Source organism: Cetorhinus maximus, chromosome 3, assembly GCF_964194155.1.
Source record: "Cetorhinus maximus chromosome 3, sCetMax3.hap1.1, whole genome shotgun sequence".
NCBI lineage: Eukaryota > Metazoa > Chordata > Chondrichthyes > Lamniformes > Cetorhinidae > Cetorhinus > Cetorhinus maximus.
The window spans coordinates 163,035,820-163,062,449 of record NC_135881.1 but is presented as its reverse complement, the minus strand read 5'-3'; the positions used below and the strand labels follow the sequence as shown (position 1 = coordinate 163,062,449).

Below are 26,630 nucleotides of genomic sequence, written 5' to 3'. Positions count from 1 at the left end.
GGGCCAGGAGTGCTATCCTTTACCCCCTGCTCCCTGAATGGCCTCAAGAAACCAGTTGGCCTCTCCTATTCTGATATCAGGCTATTCAGCTCTCCCCTGGCCTCAACTGCTAGCTATGCTACAGAACGTTAGGGACCGTCCCCATCGACCCCACCCCCCCACCACCGGACTGCAATCTTCTACTGCTAGTTTCCTCTGCTGTCCGTCAATATTCTAAGGAAGCTATGAGGTTAAGGTCAGCAGGGCCTTCACGTCCCTAGTCTTACCAGGTTCTTCACCTGATGGTGGGCTCTCCTGCACACTTCCCATTGATATTGCTAAGTTTCAGTTTCAGAGAATACCATTTCAAAGATTACACAGATCCTGGAATCAAAGATGTTACAATACCTTTTAAAGGAAGCTCTCCCAAAGCTGTTTTGTTTTTAATTCTATTCATGGAGTGTGGACGTCACTGGCTAGGCCAGCGTTTGTTGCCCATCCTTAATTGCCCTCGAGGTGGTGATGGTGAACCGCCTTCTTGAACTGCTGCCGTCTATGTGGTCTAAATACACCCAGAGCGCTGTTGGGGAGGGAGTTCCAGTAATTTGATCCAGCGACAGTGAACGAACTGAGATATATTTCCAAGTCAGGATGATCTCTCCTGCCTTCCATCCTATCACCGACCTTCCCTTTTGTTTTTTCACATCCTCCCCCTTTCATTTGCTCAAAACCAATTATATTTTTTAATTTGCCCAGTTCTGATGAAAGGTCAAAGACCCGAAATGTGAAGTCTGTTTCTTTCTCCAAAGTTGTTGCCATACCTGCTGAGACTATTTCCAGCATTTTCTGCACGTTACCGCTTTCACATGAAGTTGCTGCAGTTTTGGTCATGACTTGTTTACTCTAGTTTGTAGAGACTCGTATTGCTTCTGTAGATTGTTTGCTGACGGTCTTTGCTGTAAAATAGACTGCTTGCTGCAAGTCCTGCTGTAATCTACGTTCTACTTGCAACTCATTGCAGTACAGTGGCAGTATGAGATGCAAAACTAATCCTACTTGATCACTTCTTTCCCAATTAACTTTCCACTCAATACACTGAAAGCAACCTAAATTTAGTTTTATGTTACTGTAGTAAAAATCTACACTTGTTACAAATTCTACAAGCAAGTGAAAAAAAACCTTTGCAAAGTACACTAATAGAACAGATAAATACTATCTACTTTCAATAGAAATTGGAGACAAGTTTAAATGAAGATTTCATATGGAGTAGCATTGCACAGGTAAAGACCAATCAAAATGGAGTCATCAATAATTTAAATTATTCAATTGTTTTATTTATAGGCATTTCTGTACAATACAATGATTGAATGTTCTGACAGTACTATTCAGCTGACAGGCATTTATAAGGAACAACCTTATAAATCCAAAGGAGCACAAAACAGTTAATCTGGTAATTAAATTTATGAGTTGATAAGTCCTTTGTCACTCACTGATTCTTATTGCTGAAAGCACCACAATTTGTTAAAGTGCTACGTTTGATAACATAACTTGACCTATTCATCACTGTTTGGGAAGACCGGTAAATATTTATACAAGTTCCTTAAAAAATGACTTCACTTTCATGACGAGCAAGTGCTGGTGGCAGTGTTGTTCCACAGGGGCCTTGAAAATAAAATCTGCAAAGAGAAATATATTCCATCAATTAGATCAATTTATCTCTGCGGGCAGGCAGGTGGAGAGATGGAAAGAGAGGCAGGACTGGGCTGGAAGAAGGCACTACAGCTCCTCCACATTCTACAAAAGGTGACACAAACAAACAACACTTCTCCAAACCTTTAAGGGCCACTGTAAAACTAGCAAATTGGTCAAAACATATTTTCCACTTAATGTTTCCACACATGTCACAGAAGGGACCCTTTACCCATTTAAATTGACTCATTACCAATTTCAGGCAGCCACCAGGTATGCCTAAAAAGAGTAAGGATCAATTTGGTGGCAGGCATGCACTCGTACAGGTTAGATGCATGATCTTATGGCCAGAAATTATACTGGTACATATTTTGGATATAATTTATTTGGACACACTGGTAGAAATACTTTTTGCCAAATGTAGCCTCTGCCAGAATGTTGGATTAGGCCCAGCATGCAAACTGAGTCTGACTTATCTTAGTTCAAATGTCCATATGTCTTCATTTTCATCTTACTGTTGTTTTAAGCAACCCATTACAGGTAGATTAATATAGGAAGAATCAAAATGTTTCTGTCTCCATGACATTTCAGACATTTTTTTCAGCTAGTCTTCATTTCCAACCTGAAATTTTAGTGGCCAAAAAGAGTCATATACATATGGGGGAATTTAGTGAAGTTGCTTCAATTAATGTCAAATCTTACTGAACTCTTGCTCTGACACCAAGTAAATGGATTTTAAACAGTTTAATTTCCTCTGCCACCAACAATCACTCTCAGCTGGTTGCACTACCAAATGTTAGCCCAATTGCTTTGATCGCTGTTTGGACTGATCACTCGAACACAACCAGATCAAACAAAATGTCAACCACTTAATCCACAACAGCATTGAGAATTAATTATGTAATTATTTTAAGTTGTGCCCAGCTTGACAGGAAATAGAAAAAAAAGGACAGAAAAGCAGGTAGGAAGCTGGTTAATAAATATCATTTGTAGTTTTTATAGTTAAGGTTAAAATAGGATTTTTAAATAGCATACTTTAAACACAAAATTAGCATTACAGTAATTTAACTGTCAGCACCCCTCTCCAAAAGCACCATGGAGAGTTTGAAAGCTGTTGATGTCATGACTATTAATCACTCAAAAACAGATCCATACACTCCCTCATCTGGGCAAAAAATCCCCAAGCTCCTGAAATTCAACCCAATATAGTATCTGTCCTCATCAATAAAGACATTTTTCAGCAATACTCAAGTTCTGTACTACCAAGCAACAATTTGAAAAAAGGTTCTGCTAAAAAAAATGATTCTAAACCTAACCATTAATTCCAACCCTAAAACAGATTTTATGAAGTAAAATGAGGGGTGAGGGTTTGTTCCAAAGGGTTCAGATTTTGCAACACTGGCATTCTATGGATTAGTCCTTGGAGAATCAAAGACTGTAAAGAATCACAAGAAAAATTCTAATTTAATTTGCTCAAATTATGTTTAGACCACCCATAGAAAAAACATAATTAACAAGCAGATATGGTGATATTTTCATGGGTCATACAGCAAAGGGGCCATTCAATCCATTGTTTGTGCCAGCTTTTGACCTCTGCTTAACAACTCTCCTGCCAGTGGAAACTATTATTTACTCTATCAAAACCCTTTAAAATTTTGAACACCTCTTAAATCTCCCCTTAGACGCTGCAGCAACATTAGGTTCCTGCGACTGATTCTGGGGAGGTGGGTCAGATGGGTTCCACTTCAACAGAGCTGGGACTAATGTTTTCGTTGAGCGGTTTGCAATTGTTAAGGGAGATGGTTTAAGATAATCTGGCAGGGGAATAGGAACCAAGATGTAGCATTAGAAAGGAGAAGCAAAGTTCACAAAGGATTGGGAGAGACAGACAGCACTAGAGTAAGAAATAATAAAATGTTATGCAGGGCAAGACTAAATGTAAATACAATAAGATCTAATTCAGGTTTACAGCACACGTACGCAAATGCATGAAAATGATAAACAAGGTTACAGATAATAAAACAGCCGCATGGGAATACAATATGCTGATAAAAAACCTGGCTCAAAATAAAGGGTCAAACTGGGTACTAAATATTCCTGGATTCACTGTATTCAAGAGGGGGAAGAACAGGGGGGGGGATTTTTTTTATTCTTTCACACAACGTGCTGCCTATGCCAGTATTTTTATTGCCCATCCCAAATTGGCCTTGAGGTGGTGGTGAGCTGCCTTCTTGAACTGCTGCAGTCCCTGTATTGTAAGTATACCCACAGTGCTGTTAGAATGGATGTTCTAGGGTTTTGACCCAGTGACAATGAAGGAGTGGCGATATAGTTCCCATGGTGTGGAGTTTGGAGGGGAACTTCCAGGTGGAGATGCTCCCATGCATCTGCTGCCCTGGTTCTTCTAAGTGGTAGAGGTCACAGATTTGGAAGGTGCTGTTGAAGGAGCCTTGGTGAGTTGCTGCAGTGCATCTTGTAGATGGTACAGACTCCTGCCACTGTGCCTTGTCGGAGGAGGGAGTGGATGTTGAAGGTGGTGGATGGGGTGCCAATCAAGTGGGCTGCTTTGCTCTGGATGGCGCTGAGCTTCTTGAGTGCTGTTGGAGCTGAACTCATCCAGGCAGGTGGAGAGTATTCCATCACACTCCTAACCTATGCCTTGTAGATGGTGGACATGCTTTGTGGAGTCAGGAAGCGAGTTACTCGCTGCAGAATTCCCAGCCTCTGACCTGCTTTTGTAATCTGTATGGCTGGTCCAGTTCAGTTTCTAGTCAATGGAAACCCCTAGAATGTTGATAGTGGGGAATTCAGCGATGGTAATGCTGTTAATGTCAAGGAGAGATGGTTAGATTCTCTCTTGTTGGAGGTGGTTATTGCCTGGCACTTGTGTGGTGCAAATGTTACTTGCCACTTATCAGATCAAGCCTGAATATCGTCCAGGTCTTCCTGCATATGGACATGACTGCTTCAGTATCTGAGGAATTGTGAATGGTGAACATTGTGCAATCATCAGCAAACATCCCCTTTTCTGACCTTATGATGGAGGGAAGGTCAATGATGAAGCAGCTGAAGATTGTCAGGCCAAGGACACTACCCTGAGGAATTTCTGCAGTGATGTCCAAGGACTGAGATGACTGACCTCCAACAACCACCATCTTTCTTAGTGCCAGGTATGACTCCAACCAGTGGAGAGTTTTCCCCCTGATTCCCATTGACTCCAGTTTTGCTAGGGCTCCTTGATGCCACACTCAGTCAAATGCTGCCGTCACTATTTTCTGGGAAGAGAATTCCACATGCTAATGACCCTCGAGGAGAAAAAAATTCTCATCTCAGCCTCTTATTCTTAAACTGTGTCCCCTAGTTCTAGAGTCCTCATAGGGGAAACATCCTCTCAGCAACCACCCAGCCAAGTCCCTTCAGGATTGTACATGTTTCAGTAAGATCACCTCTCATTCTTCTAAATTCCACTGGGTATGGACGCAGCCTGCTCAACCTTTCCTCATAAGGTAACCATGTCACTCCTGGCATCAGTTGAGTGAACTTCCTCTGAACTGCTTCTAATGAATTTATTTTCTTTTTCAAATAAGGAGACAAAAACTGTACACAGTATTCCAGGTGTGGTCTTACCAAGGCCCTGTATAACTGCACTAAAACTTCTCTACTTTTATGTTCCATTCCTCTTGCAGTAAATGCCAACATTCTATTTGCCTTTCTAATCACTTGCTGTGTATGTATACTAACGTTTTGTGATTAATGTATCAGGACACCCAAATCCTTCTGTACCAGAGTTCTGTAATTTCTCTCCATTTAAATAATATGCTGCTTTTCTATTCTTCCTGCTGAAGTGGCCAAGTTCACGTTTTCCCACATTATACTCCATCTGCCAAATTTTTGCCCACTTGACCTATTTATATATCTTTGTAGACTCTCTACATCCTCTTGACAATTTACTTTCCTACCTATCTTGGTGTCATCAACAAATTTAGCTTTAATACATTCAGTCCCTTCATCCAAGTCATTTAGATAGATTATAAATAGTTGAGGCTCCAACACTGATCCCAGTGGCACTCCACTAGTTATAGCTTGCTAACCCAAAAAAGACCCATTTATCCCTACTCTCTGTTTGTTAGCAAACCATTCTTTATTCCTGCTTATATGTCCCCCTACACCACGTGCTCTTACTTTGGTGTGGTAACCTTTGATATGGCACCTTATCAAATATCTTTGGAAATCCAAGTACACCACATCTACAGGTTCCCCTTTATCCACCTTGTTTGTTATTTCCTCAAAATAAACTCAAATTAATTAAACATGATTTCCCTTTCACAAAGCAATGCTGACTCTGCCTGATCACATTATGATTTTCTGAGTATTCTGCTATAACCTCCTTAAATAATGGAATCTGTAATTCCCCTATGACAGATGTTAGGCTAACTGGCCTATAGTTTCCTGCTTTTTGTCTCCCTCCTTTCTTGAATAAAGGTGTACTTGCTATTTTCCAATCCGCTGGGACCCTTCCAGAATCTCTAAGGAATTTTGGAACACTATAACCAATGCCTCTACTATCTTTGCAGCCACTTCTATTAACATCTTAGGATGCAGGCTATTTGGTACTGGAGACTTGTCTGCCTTGGTCTAATAGTTTTCCCAGCAAGTGGTATTGAGCAAAGTGGGGCTGACAAATTCCCAGGTCCGGATGGACTTCACCCCAAGGTCTTGAAAGAAGTGGCTAGTGAGATAGTTGATGCATTAGTTTTAATTTTCCAAAATTTACTAGATTCAGGGAATGTTCCATTAGATTGGAAAATAACAAATGTAACTCCTTTATTCAAAGGGAGGGAGACAGAAAGGAAACTACAAGCCAGTTAGCCTAACATCTGTCATAGGGAAAATGTTAGAAGCTATTATTAAAGATGTTATAGCAGGCACTTAGAAAAATTATAGACAATCATTCAGAGGCAACATGGTTTTGTAGGAGGGAAATCAAGTTAACCAATTTATTGGAGTTCTTTGAAGGAGTCACATATGCTGTGGATAAAGGGAAACTGGTGGATGTACTGTACTTAGATTTCCAGAAGGCATTTGATAAGGTGCCACATCAAAGGTTATTGCGGAAAATAAAAGGTCAAGGTGTAGGGGGTAACATATTAGCAAGGACAGGAGATTGGCTAGCTAACAGGAAGCAGAGAGTTGGCATAAATGGGTCTTTTTCTGGTTGGCAGGATGTACCGAGCGGTGTGCTAAATGGATCAGTGCTGGGGCCTCAACTTTTTACAATTTATATAAATGACTTGGATGAGGGGGACCAAAGGAATGTTGCTAAATTTTCTGATGACAAAGATAGAAAGGAAATTGTGAAGAGGACATAAGGAGGCTACAAAAGGTCATAGATAGGTTAAATGAGTGAGCAGAGATCTGGCAACTGGAGTATAATGTGGGCAAATGTGAACTTGTCCATTTTGGCAGGAAGAATAAAAAAGCTTATTATCTAAATGGTGAGAGATTGCAGAGCTCTGACATTCAGAGGGATCTGGGTGTCTTAGTGCATGAATCACAAAAGACTAGTAGCCAGATACTGCAAGTAATTAGGAAAGCTAATAGAATGTTACCATTTATTGTGAGGGGAATTGGTTACAAAATTAGGAAGGTTATGCTTCAGTTTTACAGGGCACTGGTGAGACCTCATCTGGAGTAGTGTGTTCAGTACTTATTTAGTACTTATTATAAGGTCTCCTTATTTAAGGAAGGATGTACATGCATTAGCAGTTCAGAGAAGGTTTACTAGACTAATACCAGGAATGGGCTGGGCTGGTTGCCTTATGAGGGAAGGTTGGACAGGTTAGGTATGTTTCCACTGTAATTCAGAAGAATAGGAGGCAACTTGATTGAAACATTAAAGATCTTGAGAGGTCTTGACAGGGTGGATGTGGAGAGGATGTTTCCTCTCGTGGGAGAATCTAGAACCAGGGGTCACCGTTTAAAAATAAGGGGTTGCTCATTTAAGACAGAGATGAGGAGAAATTTTCTGAGGGTAGTGAGTCTTTGGAACTCCCTTTCTCAAAAGGCATTGGAAGCAGAGTCCTTGAATGTTTTTAAGGCAGAGCTAAATAGATTCTTGATTAACAAGGGGGTGAAAGGTTATTGGGGGTAGACAGGAATGTGGGGTTGAGGTTACAATCAGATCAGCCACGATCTTATTGAATAGTGGAGTAGGCTCGAGGGGCCGAGTGGACTACTCCTGCTCCTAATTCATATGCTTGTAGCACTTTTTCCCTAGTGATGATGATTGTTTTAAGTTCCTTCCTCTCCTTCATCTCTTGATTTTCAAGGTATCTTTGGGAAGTTTTCTAAGTCTTCTACAGTGAAGACAGGCACAAAAAACCTGTTCAAAGCCTCTGCCATTTCCTTGTTTTCCATTATCAATTCCTCAGACTCTCTCTCTCTATCTCTAGAGGACAAATACTAACTTTAGTTACTCTTTTCCTATTTAAATATTTGTAGAAACTCTTACTGTTTTAATATTAATAGCTAGCTTTCTCTCATACTCTACTTTCTCCCTCTATTATTTCTTTTAGTAATTCTTTGCTGGTTCTTAAAATCTGTCCAATCTTCTGACCTACCACTAATATTTACAGACTTGTACAGCGTTTCTTTCAAATTGATACAATTGTTAACTTACTTATTTAGCCATCAATGATGTACCCTTCTCAAAGAGTCTTTCTTTCTCATTGGGATAAATCTTTGCTGAGTGTTATTAAATATCTCCTTAAAAGTCTGCCGCTACGGGAAGGATTTTTACCTCATCGAGTGGGTGCAGTGGGCAGGTCTGAGTGCAGCCGCGAAACCGACCACCGCTCATGATTTCATGCTGGTTGGCCAATTAAAAGCCAGCCAGCTTGAATCACGTACTGCAACACTCAGTACGTGATTCATGTGAACGCAGAATTTAGCGCGTGCGCGCTCAGTGATAGCTCCTTGAAGGCGCAGAGCTGCCTCAGGGAGCTGAAGATTTTAACATTAAAAACAAACAATTGAAAAACATGTCCCCTCATGTGGCTCTGTCACATGAGCAGGGACATGTTAAAAATATGAGCTTTAAAAGTTTTTATTTATTTTTAAATCACTGGTCAAAACCTCACCCGGCCTGTGGATGAGGGTTCGCAAAAAATGCAAAGGTCGCTTGGCCTATTCGTTCACCCGCCAACCGAACAGTTGGATGGGCAGTGAAAATTTCCATTTAATTAATTGATTAAGGGCCTTAATAGGCCTCTTAATTGTCGGCAGGCACGCTGCCACTTCTCACTCGCGCTTGCCAAGTGGAATATCACCAGAGTGCGCAATGACATTGGGATGCTTGCCCAACGTCATTGCGCACTATTTTTCTCCCATTCGGGTCAGGCGTGTGCCTGCCTGCTGAGGGAAAAATTCCTACATCTCGACTGTCCTACCTTTTAACCCAGTTTCCTAGTTCACTTTGGCTAGCTCTACCTTCATACCCTTATAGTTACCTTTCTTTAGGTTTAAAACACTAGTCTTAGAACCAAACCTCTCCCCTTTGAACTGAACATGAAATTCGTGTTATCATGCTATGATTGCTGTCGCCTAGAGGCTCCTTTACCATGAGATTATTGATTAATCCTGTCTCATTGCATATTACCAGGTCTGGAATAGCCTGCTCTCTGGTTGGCTCTCGACTGTACTGCTCTTAAGAAATTGCCCTGAATACACTCCATAAACTCATTTTCCAAGCTACCTTTGCCAATCTGCTTCGCCCAATCTACGTGTAGATTGAAGTCACCCATGATCTTTGTTACTTGCCCCATTTATTTCTTCCTGTATACTGTCTTATACATCCCATTTATTTCTTGCTGTATACTGTCCTACAGTGTAACCATCGTTAGGGGACCTATAAACTACTCCCATAAGTGACCTCTTATCTTTCCTGTTTCTTATTTCTACCCAAACTGATTCTACATCTTGCTCTTTCAAGCTAAGGTCATCTCTCATTACTGTGCTGTCATCCTCAATTAACCAAGCTATCCAACCACCTTTTCCTAGCTTCCTGACCTTCAGAAATGTCATGTATCCTTGAATATGCAGGTCCCAATGTTAATCACCTTGCAACCATTTTTCTGTAATGGTCATCAAGTCATATATATTTATTCTATCTGTGCTCACAATTCATCCATTTTGTTACAAGTTCTGTGCGCATCCAGATACAGAGCCTCTAACTCTGTCTTTTACCATTTTTGCAGTCTCCCTGGCTTTATCTGATGGTGCAATCTTAAGTTTGTACACTCTGTCCCTTCCTGCAACACTCTGGTTGTCATTAGTCAAATTTGCTACCTGGCCTATTACCTCATTGTTTCCCTTTGATTTACCACATCTCCTCTCACATGATCCCTTCTCCCCATCATTTAGTTTAAAGCCCCCTCTATTGCCCTAGTTATAAGACTCACCAGAACACTGGTCCCAGCATGATTCAAATGATGATAAATATCCCATGAGAAAGTGAATTCAAATGCTCAAACTGTGATGATGGGATTTGAGCTCACCTTCCCTAGATTACTAATGTGGCAGCACAACCACTATGCTACTGTACCCCTTTTGATAGAGAGTAATATGAAGCAGAAAAAGACCAGCTGATAATACAAGTGAGAACCAACTGAATATAAAGGTCAGAGAGGAAGTGAAAGAAAACCCAAAGGGAATGAGAAGAGACTGGCAGTTAACAAAGGATAATTCAAAAGTCTTCCGTTGGCAAATATTTAGTACGTGGTTCATAACAGGAGGGCTGGAGCTGATTACGGATTAAAAACAAGAGCTACACATGGTCTTTACCACAGAAGCAGATGCTACCAGAGTCATAATGAAAGAGGAGGTAGATGAGATAATAGATAGGCTAGAAATTGATAAAAAGAGGTACCACCAGAGAGGTTGGCTGTACTCAAATCATCAGGACTGGATGGGATGCATCCGAGGATGCTGAGAAAAATAAATATGGAAATTGAGGAGATACTGGCCATAATCTTCCAATCCTCCTTGGATATAAGGGTGATTCCAGAGGGCTGGAGAATTGCAAATGTTACACGCTTGATCAGGAAAAGGACTCAAGGATGAACCTAACAACTATAGGCCAATCAGTTTCACCTCAGTTGTGGAAAGCTTTTAGAAATGATAATCTGGGACAAAAGTTAACAGTCACTTGGACAAGTTTGGATTAATTAGGGAAAGCAGGCAGATTTGTTATAGGCAAATTGTGTCAAACTTCTATTACAAAAACAAAAGCAAAATACAATGGATGTTGGAAATCTGAAATAAAATTAGAAAGTGCTAGAAATACTCAGCAGGCCAGGCATCAACCTGAAATGTTAAATTTGTTTCTCTCTCCAGAGGTGTTGCCTGACCTGCTGAGTATTCCCAGCATTTTCTGTTTTTTTATTTTGAGTGTAACTAACTTGATTTGAAGTTTTTGATGAAGTAACACAGAAGGTTGACGAGGGTAATGTGGTTGCTGCGGTGCTCATGGACTTCCAAAAGGTGGTTTGATAAAGTGCCACATAATAGGCCGTCAGCAAAGTTGAAGCCCGTGGGATAAAAGCGACAGTGGCAGCACAGATATAAAGTTGGTTGAATGATGAGAAACAAGGTAGTGAATGGTTGGTTTTCAGATTGGGGGAAAGTATACAATGCGGTTTTCGAGGATCAGTACTAAGACTGCTGCTTTTCCATATTAATATGACTTAGATTTAGGAATTTCAAACCTTGCAAATTACACAAAACTTTGAAGAATAGTGAACTGGGAGGATAGTGATAGACTTCAAGAGGACATAGGCTCGTGGATTGGGTGGACATACGGCAGATGCAATTTAACATAGAAGTGCCAAGTGAAGCATTTTGGTGTGCAAAGCAAGGAGAGACAATATAAAATAAAGGATATAATTCTAAAGTAGGTGCAGGAACAGAGACACCTAGGGGTGCATGTGCACAAATTGTTGCAGGTGGCAGGGCAGACGGAGAAAAAGTGGTTAAAAAGGCACGTGAGATCCTGGGCTTCATAAATAGAGGCATAGAACACAAAACTAAGGAAGTTATTATGGACATTTATCATTACTCAACTGGACTAGTGTGTCCAATTCTGGGCACCGCACTTTAGGAAGGACGTGAAGGCTTTACAGAGGGCCTAAAGGCTTTAGAGAGGGTGCAGAAAAGATTTACACAATGATTCAGGGGTTGAAATACTTCAGTTACGTGGATAGATTGGTGAAGCTGGGGCTGTTCTCCAAAGAGATGACAAGAGAAGACACAAGATTGAGAGGAGATTTGATAGAGGTGTTCAAAGTCATGAGGGGTCCAGACAATGGAGGGAGAAATTGTTCATATTGGTGAGAGAGTCAACTCTTTTTTAAACAGTGCGTGGTTATGATCTGGAATGTACTGTTTGAAAAGAGTAACAGAGGCAGATTCAATCATAGCTTCCAAAAGGAAATCTGACAAGCACCTGAAGGGGTTAAAAAAAAATCACAGGCCTATGGGGAAAGGGTTGGTGAGTGGGACTAGCCTGCAGAGAGCTGGCACAGATATGACAGACCTAATGACCTCCTGTGCGAATTGACCTTCTCCGCTCTAGACCACAGTCCTTGCAGGCTGGGTAGTTAAGTGACAAATGAACTTTAACAAGCGAACGGAATAAAACAGCAAGAGGTTCTAGGGATACAAGTGCACAAAACATGAAAAGCACCATTATAGGTCAGAAAAGCAATTAAACATGTTAAACCACTGGGATTTATTTCAGGGGGCAGGTTCAAAAATAGAGAAGTTTTATTGAACTTGTATAGGATCCTGGTCAGCTCACGCTTGGTGGGTGCTGTACATAGTTCTGAGCTGCATATAAGACATAGAATGATATGCGCAAAAAAAAATTTACCAAGATGGTACCAGGGCAGAGAGATTATAACTAACTGAATGGGGCTTTCTTTCTTTAGTCATAGAGACTGGAGGTAGTCTGATGTTTCCATTACATTATATGCTTGCAAATTTCAACCAGATTTGCTGCATGTTCCTAAAGTCTAATGCTTCCAACATTATTATTAATTCTAATGCTTCATTTATGTTAAACACAAAGTCAATGGTATATTTCAATCCCTGGCATTCTCCACACACTGCTGGATCATGCAAATCTATAGCATGAGTTCTGATTGTTTTTAAGATACTTTAACTGTGATGGAGAACTTCCAGTTAGTCAAACAGCATGATATTTTAAAAAGGTTTAAGTGTGCATTGATAAGGGGGAATAGTAATTAAAAGGCAATTCCCTACAATTCACAGGATCAACAGGTCTTTCAAGTCCTTGAGCTTGCTTAGCCATTCAATTAGATCATGGCTGATCTGTATGTTTCCTCCTTTTGCCTACCGTAGCGCCATATTCCTTAATACCTTAATCCAAAAAAAAAAATCAATCTTGAAAGCCTTAATTGTGGCAGCATCCACAACATTTTTTTTTGGGTGGAGATGGTGGGGAGGGTTGCTAAATAAAGGAAAATTGTACTGTCATGTGTGAAAAAGAGCTGATTTCCCTCCTATTTAGACTAACTTTAAATTTTGAAATTATGTCCCATCGTTCTTGATTTCTCTACCAGTGGAAATTATTTTTCTATATCTATCCCATCGAGTCCTCACTGGTGTTTTGCTTTCCTGTTCTCAGATCCCACTGGCATTTTGCATCATCGCCGACTGGAGGTCTGTTGCTGCTTTGTGAGTGGGAAGTCTTGATCTCACCAAACTATTGAGGATTCCTGCCATAGCAGAGTTCCATCCTCTAAAGCAGCAGAATCAGGCCAGTACCTTGAAAGGACTAATTTTCTTCACACCAGTGGATTAAAAATTGTACACGCTTATGTATGCTTGCAAAGGCCATGTCTGCAACATAGTATTGGAAAATCTACATACCTGAATTTTGTGGTGGCTTCTGTGACAACAGTATTGAACTCTGCTACTGGCACACCCCTCGAAGCTACCTGGGGAGCAAACAATGCTGCGGGATAAACGATCGATGAGGTCCCAACCTTAGAACAATTTCAAAAGATTTATTTAAGTATACAACCTTCACCTGTATTGAAACTGGAGCAAGACTAAATTGCCACAGAAAATTTCAGAGGACAAGCTGCTGGACGTTTTTAAAAAAAAAAATTTGTTCATGGGATGCGGGCCGGACCAACATTTATTGCCCATCCCTAACCGCCCTTGTTCAGGGGGCATTTGAGAGTCAACCACATTGCTGTGGATCTGGAGTCACATGTAGGCCAGAACAGATAAGGACGGCAGATTTCCTTCTCCTAAGGGCAATAGTGAACCAGATGGGTTTTTACAACAATCGACAATGGTTTCATGGTCATCATCAGACCTTTAATTCCAGATTTTTATTGAATTCAAATTCCACCATCTGCCGTAGCGGGATTTGAACCAGTCCAATGACGATACCACATTGCCACCACCTCCCTTTCATTAGCCGATAGGATTAGAAGTGGAGAGTTTTATTAGCGTGCAGGTCAAACATATTTAATGTGGCATATTAGAAACTCAATCCTGGTATATCACAGAAGAGAGATCACACAAGAAACATCTCTTTAGCAAGGATGTTAAAGATAACTTAAAGGCAAAAACTAAGGCATACCAAATTGCAAAGGTCAGTGGCAGGCTGGAAGATTGGGAAACTTTTAAAGATCAACAAAGGGTTACTAAAAAAATAATAAAAAGAGCAAAGGTAAATAATGAAAGAAAACTAGCGCAAAATGTAAAAACTGATAGCAAAAGCTTCTACAAGTATATAAAAGGAAAGAGAGTAGCTAAAGTGAATATTGGTCCCTTGGAAGATGAGACTGGGGAGTTAATAGTGGGGAACACAGAAATAGCAGAGACACTTAATCAATATTTTGCCTCAGTTTTAACAGTGGAGGACACTAGTACCACCCCAATAGTAACAGGTACAGAGGATATAGAGAAGGAGGAACTTAGAACAATTACCATTACTAGAGAAAACATACTGAGCAAACTATTGGGATTAAAGGGTGACAAGTCCCAGGACCTGATGGCCTACATCCCACGGTCTTAAAGGAAGTGACATCGGAGACAGTGGATGCATTGGCTATAATATTTCAAAATTCCCTGGATTCTGGAAAGGTTCCAGTGGATTGGAAAAATGCTAATATAATGCTCTTATTTCAAAAAGGTGGGATGCAGAAAGTAGGAAACTATAGACTATAGTTTAAGGTCTGTCGTTGAGAAATTGTGGGCTGTTAACCTAGCCTTGCAATAATATTTCTAAGTCTGCTTTAGGGACAGAGTGCCAGAGAATTTTGACAAATATAAACTCAAGAGATCCAGCATAGGTTTGTCAAGGTCAAGTCACGTTTGTCTAATCTGGCTGAATTATTTGAAGAGACCACTATAGTAGTGTCTCTCAATGTTATAGACTTTCAGAAGGGATTCAATAAGGTTCCATAGAATAGACCATTAGGAAAAAGGGAGGCCCATGGAATTGGAGACAACTTATTGCTATGGACAGGGAATTGGGTCGGAGGTAGATGACAGTATTGATAATGCATATGTACACTTGATGGCGGAATGTGACCAGTGATGTCTCCCAAATCTGTACTGAGTCCTCAGATTTTACTATTTTTATAATTAGCTGAAGGAAGAGAGAACTATTTATCCAAATGATGGCACCAAGGTAGCTAGCACAGTAAGCAATGTAGGCGAGAGCAGCAAGTGGAAATAGAACATTGATAGATTAAACGAACAGGCAAAATCATAAGTGTGAGGTCATCCACTTTGGGCTCAAGAGAGAAAATACTCTGATCCAACTGCTAAAGAGCTGGGGACTGTGAATGAGCAGAGAAATTTAGAAGTCGATGTACAGAAATCACAAAAATTAGTGCACTGATTAAAATAAAAATTGAAGGGCTAATTAACTGTTAGCTTTCATCAAGAGGATTGTAATAAAAGGATGGAAGTTATGCGACAGTTGTGTAAAGCTCTGGTTAGAACACATTTGCGTTCAGTTCCAGGCATTGCACCGCAGGAAAGGTAACTTGAACAACTCGTGAAGCTAGCCGTCGTATGCTGTTAAGCCAAAAAGATGTTCTGCCTATCACACAAATAAGTAACATTGTATAGAAATTTCAGTGCTGGTGTGATGCCAGGTATATAGGCTATACATCCCAACAACTGGCAGATCGCTTCAAACAGCGCGCTCCTCCGGCTGTTCGCAACAAGCAAGTACTGACCGTACCCAAGGAGCCCATGTTTGCAAAATTCAAAATACAGTGTCCAACATTAGATGTGATTCTGCCACTGGACAACACTTGCTAAACAATCATTGTGCAAAGAATTACACTGAAAAACAATTTATCATCAGTCAGGCTTGCAGTGTGGCTTACACACATAGCGCCCTGTTCTTTGCAGACAGAAGGAACATGTCCACACATTGAGCCTTTTTCAACTAAACAAAAGCTTGGGGAACAGTCATTCCCTGGTTCATTCATCGAGGCAATGCCTTGACTAATCAGAGTCAACCTGTTTGGTTTGAATTTGAACAAAGTTGGGCAGTTAACTGTTCCATACTGCATTCCACCAATCAGCACTCTATACATGCAGTATAAATTACCATTCCCCCTTTACTGTTGGTAATTTCTTATGAGCTGTCCTGACAAGTGCAAGATGAAAAGCTTTGATAGCATGTCTTTTTCAGCAATATTCTTGGTGAGGGTGCAGAGCAGATTTGTCAAAATGATCCTGGAGTTGAGAGTTAAATTGAGGATAGGTTGCATAGAGTACACTTGGAATTCCTTGAAAATATAAGATTAAATGGTGATCTAATTGAGGTTATGATTAAAAGGAAGAATTGATAGGGAGACAAACTATTTCTTCTGATGTTATAATCGAGAAGGGTACATAGCCTTAAAATTGAAGCTAGGCTATTGAGGGGCAGATGACATCAGGAAACAATCACTTCTTCACAAAGTGTAGTGGAAATCTGTAACTTTCCCATAAAAAGTTGCTGAGACTAAGTCAATTGAATTTCAACATAGATTGATAATATTCTTGTCCAACAAAGACTAAGAGATATGGAACCAGTCCAAGTAAATTGAGTTAAGATACTGACTAACCATGATTTAACTGAATGACAGAACAGGCTTGAGAGTGAATCACCATTCAATTCATACGTTAAGTCCAAGAGATAATTTATATTTACTTTACATCCCATCTCTCTCAAATGTGAGTCTTCGTCGTCACAACAGTAAGTTCTAGTTTTCACTTGATGAAAAAACACAATCCAAGTCGGTTATTTTCCTACACCTTTTAGTCAAATGAAACATCAGGATCTACTTGCTCTGTATGGCTCAACATTCACTAGATGAATTCACTGAGCCATCTGAAAAGTGCACAAAGTATACATCTTGGAGATGAAATTGAGAAACATCACTGTTGATCAGTCTTCCATTTCAATACCAGTTCACTGACTTATCTAGCTGAAACAAAGTGGACCAGCAAAGTATTTCTGGGGGCATTTTGCAATAGCTTGACAGACAAGTCTGCAATACTAGATTCAAAAACTCTGTTGGCATTGATGGCGGAGGTTGTTTTTCCAAGTCTGCTCTGTAACAAAAAAGAAACAGGAAGGAAGGGGCATATATGTAGTTCATTTCCATAAAGACTCCTAACTGGGAAGATAATATGAGCACTGAATGAACAAAGGCAGACCTTGGTTTGCAGCAGATGTCTATTAAGTCCCGGGGGAGTATTCCAATATCAGCAATATCTTGTAGGATGATCAGTTTGATTTTGAAAGGAAGACATTTTCCACTTTGTATCTGTGTGTACCTTATCCAGAACCTACGAGGTTTCTGCTACTGAATGTGGAAGATACCTTCCAAAGACCCTTTCCTGTTTAATAGTTGGCCAGTCAGAAATAAAGCAGTGTCATTGCATAACTTCATGGTGTCCTTTTCTGTCCTTGATTTGAGTTTTTAAAAGCAAGCATTGCGAAAATTATAAATAACAAACATGAATTTCTAGGATGGGTTTCATAGTACTTTACGCCAGTTACAAGTTATGCCACTGAAATGTGGAGTCTCAACAATTATCAGCTACAACAGGCACTGGTCACCATGCTACTAGTTTTGTGAGTCAAATGTGAACTACTTGCTCTTGCATTTGTTAACATTTTTCAGTATCAAGGGAACATTGGCTTATCATTCCCATTGAAATGGGGTCACATTCAGAAAACAATCCTGTCTATGCAGTAACTGAAGAAAATATATACTTACTATAAGGCAAAGGTCACAGATCTCAAGCTCTTTGTTCACTTCCATCAGTATATCAGAATCTAGGGTCTCTCCGAACCACACCACATGTGGACGAAGTAGACCATTGCAACCAAATTTTTCACACCTAAAGAAATAACATAGAAAATTAAACTCTTCAACAAATAGTTCTTTATCATATATAGGTGTTTTGATATTCCATTTGTAGGGAAAAGCTGTTCCATACTCTCAGATTTTTTGTACCAGCTTCCAGAAGACCCTGGAAGACCACCACAAATTAACAGATGGAAATCCAGCACATGGATTATTGTAAAGTGAGAGCAGAATAGGGACAAAACCTATGTCCAATTCTTTAGTAGCACCTCAATGTGTTGAGCCAATAGTCCTGCCCCTTAAAAACAATTAAAAACTGCCCATTAAAATTACTTCCTCCTTGTGCATTTGTAACACGTTCCACACATTCGTCTATAACACATAGGGCTGAGAAGAGCAGAAACCAAATTAACAAAAGAACATCTGGATCATTCACATGCATGATCATATATTCTCAGTTTATTTAATCTGCTGAGGAAAGTCAACAACCTTCAACAGCACTCACTACATACAACACAATATTTCAAAGCAGTTTGTAGGGTAACAGACACTGAATGTACACAAAGTCAGGTGGGAAAAGAAGGACCAAGATTGTCAAGAGTGTAAAAATGCTAGCAACAGAGAGTGAGTCTTGAGTAGACTTTTGAAGGCAGGGAGATGGCAAAGAGGGAGCAAGTCATTGAAGGACAGGCTACCATGGTGGTGTGGAGGGGCCCAAATACGCTGGGGTTGGAGGACTAAAATGTGCAGAGAAATAGTATTGTAGATCATATAATAATCTTTCACCCAGCACTTCTGATCAATCAACACAGAATGAACAATTTGTTTCTCGCAGATAATGCTCTTTCCTCCCTTGCCTTAATCTTTATCATCCCTTGATCATATACCTTTTGCCAGCCAACTAGCCAAGCAACAAATATCCCAGGGCTCTGCCAATTCCATTCCTGAGGTAGGCAAAAGCAGCAAGAGGCACTTTGCCCTCCTTGCAGGGTAAACAGATTTAACAATCCTGCAAAACTGAATTATGGAGGTGCTCCATTAGGATATTTGAAAACTACACTGGATCAAGTCTATATTAAACAAGTCACCATATTAAAAAAGTAATTCATGCTGAAAAGCTCCAAGAGATGTGACTAAATGCCATCTAAATTCAAGTTGTTCTTTGTCAGCAAGTTGTTTTTTATATATACAGTTAGTAGACAGGTACAAGTGATTAGAAAGGCAAATGGAATGTTGGTGTTTATTGCAAGCAGAACAGGGTATTGTCAAGAAAACAAGAAATTGTAATATTTTTCTTCTAGTAATAACCCTGGCATATTTTCTTATATACTGGAAGTTGGGCTGTAATTTGATTAAGAGCTAGAGTGATGGCAAGGGTCTAAAGTCAACAATAAGAAGAGGTTTTGATATGTTAATGAACCAAGAAGAACTTCAGAGTTTTACATAAAAGCAACAACAGGAATAGTTTGATTGTATTGTTTTAGTTCAAAGGCGGGTATATGCAGGTTGTAAAAAGGTATAAGGAAATGAGGTAAAGATAGGGTAAGTTTGCTTTTACAAGTCTAAGAGCTAAAGTAAAGAACGATTTAATCAATTCTGGGAAGAAAGCATTTCTGAAGAGACTGGTTGAAACAAGATCAAAGGGAAGAAATGCATTTAAGGAAATCCTGAAGCCTATGTCAGTGGGTTGGGGGCAGTGGGTGGTGCTGCTGCTGCTTAGATCTCCCAGAAGACAGGAGGCTAGCTGGCCAGAACTCCCAGAAGATAGTGTGAACAAGGCCAGACAAAGAATCAGTTGCTGTCAGCCTCAGGGGACACCCCAAGAAAAAATAGCATTCTGGTGAAATTACTGGACTGCTATAGATTTTAAATCTATAAGGATTGTTGCTTAACAGAAAAAGGAAAGGTTAGCTCTGAAAGTAGTTAAGATTTGTGGAACTGTTTTAAAGTACTGTTTACTGTGTGAAGCTATTCTTGTGTTTAAATGTAAGTGTTTTTTTCCTTCATTCTGTTAATAAATCTTTACTTTACTATAAAATCATCACAATTAGTTGGGGAAATCATTTCTTGATTTCAGAACCACTCCTCGTAATATACAAATTGCAAAAAAAAACGTTTTGACAGCTGTTTCAAGTTTTCCTCTGGAATTTGAGCAGCTTGGCATTTACCATTCACCATGCCATAACAGTATAAAAGTAGGGAAGTGTTGCTACAGCTGTACAGGGCCTTAGTGAGATCACATCAAGTACTTTGTACAATTTTGGTCTCTTTAGTTAAGAAAGGATATAACTGCATTAGAAGCAGTTCAGAGAAGGTTCACTTGACAGATTCCTGGGATGAAGGGGATATCTTATGAAGAAAGGTTGAGCCTATACTCACTGGAGATTAGTAGAATGAGAGGTGATCTTATTGAAACATAAAAGATCCTGAGGGGGCTTGAGAGGATAGATGCCAAGAGGGTGTTTCCCTTGTGTTGGTGTTTATAATTAGGGGACACAGTTTAAAAATTAGGGATCTGCCATTTAAGATTGAGAGGAAGTGTAATTTCTTCTCTCAGCGGGTTGTTAGTCTGTGGAATTCTCTTCCCCAGCAAACTGTGGAATCTGAGTCATTGAATATATTCAAGTCTGAGTTAGATAGATTTTTGATTGTCAAGGGAGTCACGGGTTATAGGGTGCAGACAGGGAAGTGGAGTTGTGGCCACACTCAGATCAGCCATGATCTTATTGAGTGGTGGAGCAGTTTGAGGGGCTGAATAGCTTACTCCTGAGCCTAATTCTGGTGTATCATTACATTTTGTATAGTAATGTGTTCTATGATCAGGGTATAAAAATTTTTACCTGGGAAGATTTTCAACTGGAATTTTGGCATCTTCTGTATTGGGATCTGGTGCACTAGAAATAAGAAATATACATGTAAATATATTATAGCAACATTTTCAGCTTCCTTAAAACACTTTTCTACACAGTATTTCAATGTGCACCTGCCAAAATTTACAGCAATTTCTCATTTTATTTCCAGTAAACAAGTTTTAATCCAATTTCCAAAGAAATGATTTGTCATATCTTTCTTCACTTCACCCCCAAAAGTTAATAATCCAGGGTTAGGTAGGACATTGCAAACCACAGATCTCAAGAGAAATCATTAATTCGATAGAACATGCTCAAGGCATTGAAAAGTATTCCCAGTCTTTAAGCTGGTTTTTAATTTTTTTACCCCTCAGACATGCCAGCAAAAACCGGCATTCCAACTCTGAAGGAAGGCTGAGTACAAACAACAGTCAAGACGCAATTTGGGTTTCTTAGCTGCACTGTGTTCAGTAGCTTTAAAGAATCATCACATACATCTCAAAGTTAGTTCTATTAAGTCATTACCCTTTTCCGGCTAAAGCTGGACATATTGGACTTCTGTAATTCTCTGCTACGTGCTTACAGTTTGTACAGCGTGTTTTGAATAAACTGCCTAAAGGAACAAAATTAGATAGTTTAAAATATACAACATCAAAACATCAACTTACAAATGTAGCAAGAAATTGAAGAAACATATTTAAAAAATACATCTGCTGAGTTAATGTTAAAATTTTTTCCTTTCCTCCAATGAATAAAAGTCACAGTTATCCTAAAGATAAGAGGAAAGATGGGTGAATACATGGTGGGTTCATATGCCAGCGCAACTACAAACAAGTATGGTGACACCACTTTCACAGGATATTGCCATTTCAACTGGTAGCCTATTAGCAAGAACACTAACCTCTCCAGTCCGGAATGCTTGGGACTAAGTCATTTCAGGATTTCAGAATTTTATGAATACAATGGTGCACTATACAAATCATCTTCTGAATTATGTTTAATATTTTAATACTGTACTTGATACCTGCTCTTACTTCAAAACTGCGCATCCAAAAATATTGTGCCCTACAGTAAGGAGTTACATGCTCATTATCTTTAATGAGCCTGCTTTCTCAATTTGTTGCAGCACTCGAATATTTGATTGGTGAGTCGATGAATTGCTTGGGTCTGCTCAAAAAATTTCCAGACAACTGGTCTTTCCAAGCAATAGATTTCCAGACTAGGAAGTCTCGACAGTACATCAGTTAGGAGTGGGATTCACAGACATTGCCTAGGGAAAGGTCAATGCTCCACCGTTGAGCTTTTTTTTTTTTAGATAGCACACCTCACCACAGTCCCCAAAGCCATTTTGTAGAAACTAGTTGCATTGAAGTGGTTCCATCAGAGGAGGTTTATGTAGGGATAGTGTATATGTACAAGGTGGATAGAAGTATGGAAAATTTTACTAGTTTCTAATAATTTATCTATGCACGATAAATAATGTTGGGCATGCACTTCCTATGCACAAACTTTACATCTTGTTATAAAGGTTTTGGTCTTGCTTTTAGGCCAGTATTTTCCATTATACATTACTAAATCAACAGTTCTATATTAACTTTAATAACATAGTTTGAGTGTTTTGGCCACCAGCTGGCCCTGTGGATAATATTTCTGAAGTCTTTCCTCACAACTCTACTGCTAATGTATCCATGTATCGAAAAAATATTCATCTGATGACTGTGGGCAAGACCATGGGCAGTTACTAAATATGCAGCATACACTTCAATTACACCTTATCAAATAATCTATCCTCTGCCCATGCAGGAGATACCACAGAATATTTGCTGACATTAGGAACACATTATTTATATTCGCCTATCTTCTAAAAGTAATTTTGTTTCAGAAGGTAGTCAGAGAAAGCAGTATCACTGCAGATTGCTACACCCCAGAAACTGCTGGAGCGGTGCATCTCCTGATTAGCACAGCGAACTTGGTTCAGATTGATGAATGTAGTCATTGATAATTGTGTATCTGGAGGGTCCTGAACATCAGGTTTAATGGTTTCTTAAACGATTAAATTTAAGGATAGAAAAAATCCAGGGTGAACAAATGAGAAGCAAATAATGTGAATGAGAGTCAAATCAGGGGCAGCCAGAAAAATACAAGACTGCTGGGGTGGGGGGTAGGGCAAGAGAAATGTAGCACTCTCTGTGCCTCAATTATTGTTGATCTTTTCTTTCATGTACTTTATTGCTGATTTTACTAAATATTTTAATGCATGTATTCACCTTATACCACTGACTCTTAAACATGCAGGCTGTGAAGAGGGAAATAGGAGAAAAATGAAGAACTGGAACAACAATATAAAGGGTAGCAGGAAGAAATTAAAATGGGACTTTTGGAATTTTTATAATTGCTGAAGATGAATTTAATTTGGACATCATATAATTGCTTAAATTTTGAAATGATCACCGCCAGATTAGAAAGGTGTTCACAATACTAATTATGTTAATAGTAGGAGGCTCTGTCCTGTATTGACAATACAGACTTGCAGACTCAAAGTCATGAGACATTTGCCACTATTCAGAGCTGCAATGGCACTGCAACTTCCAGCGATTGCACTTGCGCTGAAAACTAGAAGTTGCACCTCAAATGAGCTCTGGTGGAGCACGTGCTGATGGTTCTGTCAGGCTGGTTTCTAAAGAGGCAGAGACCTGTAATTTGGGCTGACTGCCCAGAAGTTACACTTGTTTTTTTTGGAAACATTTTATGGCCGTTACTAGCAGGTGCACAGCCTGCTCAGGAATGCTTCCCTTTAAATCCAAATCAACAACCCAGATCAATGCCAACCTCTGTACACTACAAAAGTGATGGATCTTCAAATCTGGTTGGCTCCATCTATTTAATCCACGCCATCTAAAAGCACCAATTTAATTGAATAACCAATTACCAAATTAAAATAATCAAGAAAAGAACAACATGATATAAATATGATCTAACCAAACAACTTCTATTTGCTTTAAAATAAATTTCATGCTGAATGCATTTTTGGACATGAAGGCTGTTGAGATGAATTGCTTAACATGTTGAATTGTCTGTCATCGTGAACATTTCATATTTTTATATTATATGACCATGGAGATCATGTCACCACAGTTAGTCACTCAAGCAAAAAGATTAATTAATTAATTAATTTTCCTCAGGGTTAATTTGGCACCAAAAACAAAAATACCCAGAAAAACTCAGCATGTCTGACAGCATCTGCGGAGAGGAATACAGTTAACGTTTCGAGTCCCCATGACTCTTCACCAGAGTCATACGGACTCCAAACGTTAACTGTATTCCTCTCTGCAGATGCTGTCAGACCTGCTGAGTTTTTCCAGGTATTTTTGTTTTGGATTTCCAGCATCCGCAGTTTTTTGCTTTTATCTTAGTTTGGCACCAGTTACACATATTTTTCTAAAGTAAAGTGGAACAGCTTTTCATTTTAATTGCAGTTTTAAAACTCATGTTATGGTCACACAAATTTTCACTGATTTAAAAAACACAGAATAACTGCCTAGATATATGGATGACTAAGTAATTATTAGTATATAAAATTAAAAAGTTAATTGTAAATGATATTTTAAATTCAAAAGCATGAACTCCACCTTGTTATGGAATGGATTTTCACTGGTCACCTCAAAGGTTACGTTGCTCAAATTTAAAAATTGTGAAAAAAAAGTGCTAAGCGTAATTTATAGGCTGGGATTTTCCAGTGCCACGGTGGGCGGGAAATTCCTGCCCAAACTCAACGGACCTTTCACTGGTCCGTTAATTTTTCTGTCCCACCTGCGACGATTTCTGCTGCAGGTGGGACCGGAAAATTCCAGTCATAGTTTCTAACAGTTGAAAACTGTCCTTTGCCTGCAGTGTGCCATGCTGGAAGGCCACATCTCTTGTTCCGATGGTAGGCCCTACTGCAGGACAGAAGTTTCCCCTGCAAACTACAAACCAGGTAAGATAGTTTCTTTTGTGGAGTCAGCAGTGTAAGCCACGGTTTCGCTGTTGACAAGATGATCCAGGCCAATGAGTTTTGTGTCAGATGATTGCCTGCTACAATTTATTAAAGTCACCCAGAAGGAAAACATGCAGAAAACCCAGAGAATAAAAGGGCTAGTTAGAGAATGAGGGAAGAAAAATGCTAAAATACAGAGACAGATTAAAGAAATTCAGCAAAAAGGAGAGAAACAAAGAAAAAGGATGAAAAGGAAGAATGCAAAGAGCAGCAGAAAGAGCAATGAAGTAAAATAAAGAGGGAAGACTAACAGGCACGTGTGTGTGTGTTATTCTTTTCAACTATCAATATGAAAACCAACAATCACATCCAATCTGAACCTTGGTCAAATTGGTGACGGAGGCAAATAGAACTGGTTGGAACATAATTGGGATTTCCTGCTCTAGTCACTTATCTGCTAGGGTGCCCAAGCAAAACTCAGATTCACTGTGGTCACTAATCAACTTGTGCTGTCACCAACCTTATTAATAATGCAGTTTATTTTTTTCCCCTCACAACAGACATTACAAGTATAAAGATGAATAGAATAACTACAAATCAAGTCTTTCAGAGTACAAAGCAGCCACATACCATGAATTTCATATATATCTTTTGATCCTGCTCTTTTATGAAGTTCATCAATATTTTGAGTGATGACAACAACCTTTCGGCCTTGCTTGCTCAGTCTAGCCTCACATTCAGCAATAGCAATGTGTGCAGAATTTGGGCTTTTACTCAGCATCAGTTCACGGCGGTAGTGATAGAATTCCCATACTCTAGAAGGATTTCTTGAAAATGCTTCTGGGGTAGCCAAGTCCTGTTAATAGACAAGTACACATGCAAAACACTCCTCGTCTAAGAATACACGTCAGGGGTGTATGAGCTGGTACCTCCATTGGCCACATGCAGCTCGCGAAGGCCAGGCACCTCAGTTATATTTGGTTTGTTCAGTTTGTGCTTTGTGGGCCTGAAGATTAGGAAAGTGCTGTTTAGTATTGCTGTCTCATTGACAAATAAATTCTAAATATGAACAGTGAAATTGTTAATCTCAGCAACTTGATACACATGCAAATTAACTGGAAGACAGAATTTACAGTACAGAAACAGAATGTTTGACTCAACTGGTCCAAGCCAGTTTTGAACTTCACAGATGGCCCTAATGTTCCAAGGTATGCAGCAAAATGGCCCCTGGAGACAAAGCTTGGACACAACTGCTTTGAATGGGTACTTGCATGCAAATTTCAACCCTCTTAAATTATAAGCTATTTTCAAACATGCTTTAATATTCTACAAATCAATAAGCAATTTACACAAAGTAGTAAACTTCGTGAGAGTAAACTTTGCTGCCTTGACCAATTTCAATCAGTTGAATGTTATACCAAGCAGGCAATCTGTTCCAGCAAATGAAAATTACTCTGTTTCTCCAAAACAAAGACCATGAAAAAGGCAAATTAAATTACATTCTGGACTTTTATAATACCTAACCACAGTAATAAGGCTACAGTTTGAATGTTTTAGACTTAGTTTTTTTTGTGTTCAACAGGTAACAGGCAGTAGTTTGAAGAAATGTTTGTTACTTTTTCTCCAGGAATAAAAAAGGTGCAAAATCCTCTCTCTGTAATGTTGCACCCTTCAACACTAGTAAAGTTCTGTCCCAGCGTGAATTAATCATAACAGCCA

At 39.4% G+C, this 26,630-nt stretch overlaps 1 protein-coding gene across 3 annotated transcripts in view; it reads right to left on the bottom strand.

Annotated features, from left to right (window-relative positions):
• Window positions 1-1,288: 1,288 nt before the first annotated feature.
• The window catches only part of LOC144678996 (NAD-dependent protein deacylase sirtuin-5, mitochondrial-like), a 37,120-nt gene continuing 11,778 nt past the window's right edge, over window positions 1,289-26,630 (bottom strand). For all 3 annotated transcript variants that reach the window (XM_078539183.1, XM_078539181.1, XM_078539182.1), the window contains exons 4-9: window positions 25,542-25,767; window positions 21,461-21,548; window positions 20,927-20,980; window positions 17,997-18,120; window positions 13,618-13,733; window positions 1,289-1,655 (exon numbers count right to left, since the gene is read on the bottom strand). In XM_078539183.1, the coding sequence (XP_078395309.1) occupies window positions 1,580-1,655; window positions 13,618-13,733; window positions 17,997-18,120; window positions 20,927-20,980; window positions 21,461-21,548; window positions 25,542-25,767 (684 nt within the window). In that variant the 3' untranslated portion in view covers window positions 1,289-1,579. The remainder of the gene's footprint in view (window positions 1,656-13,617; window positions 13,734-17,996; window positions 18,121-20,926; window positions 20,981-21,460; window positions 21,549-25,541; window positions 25,768-26,630) is intronic.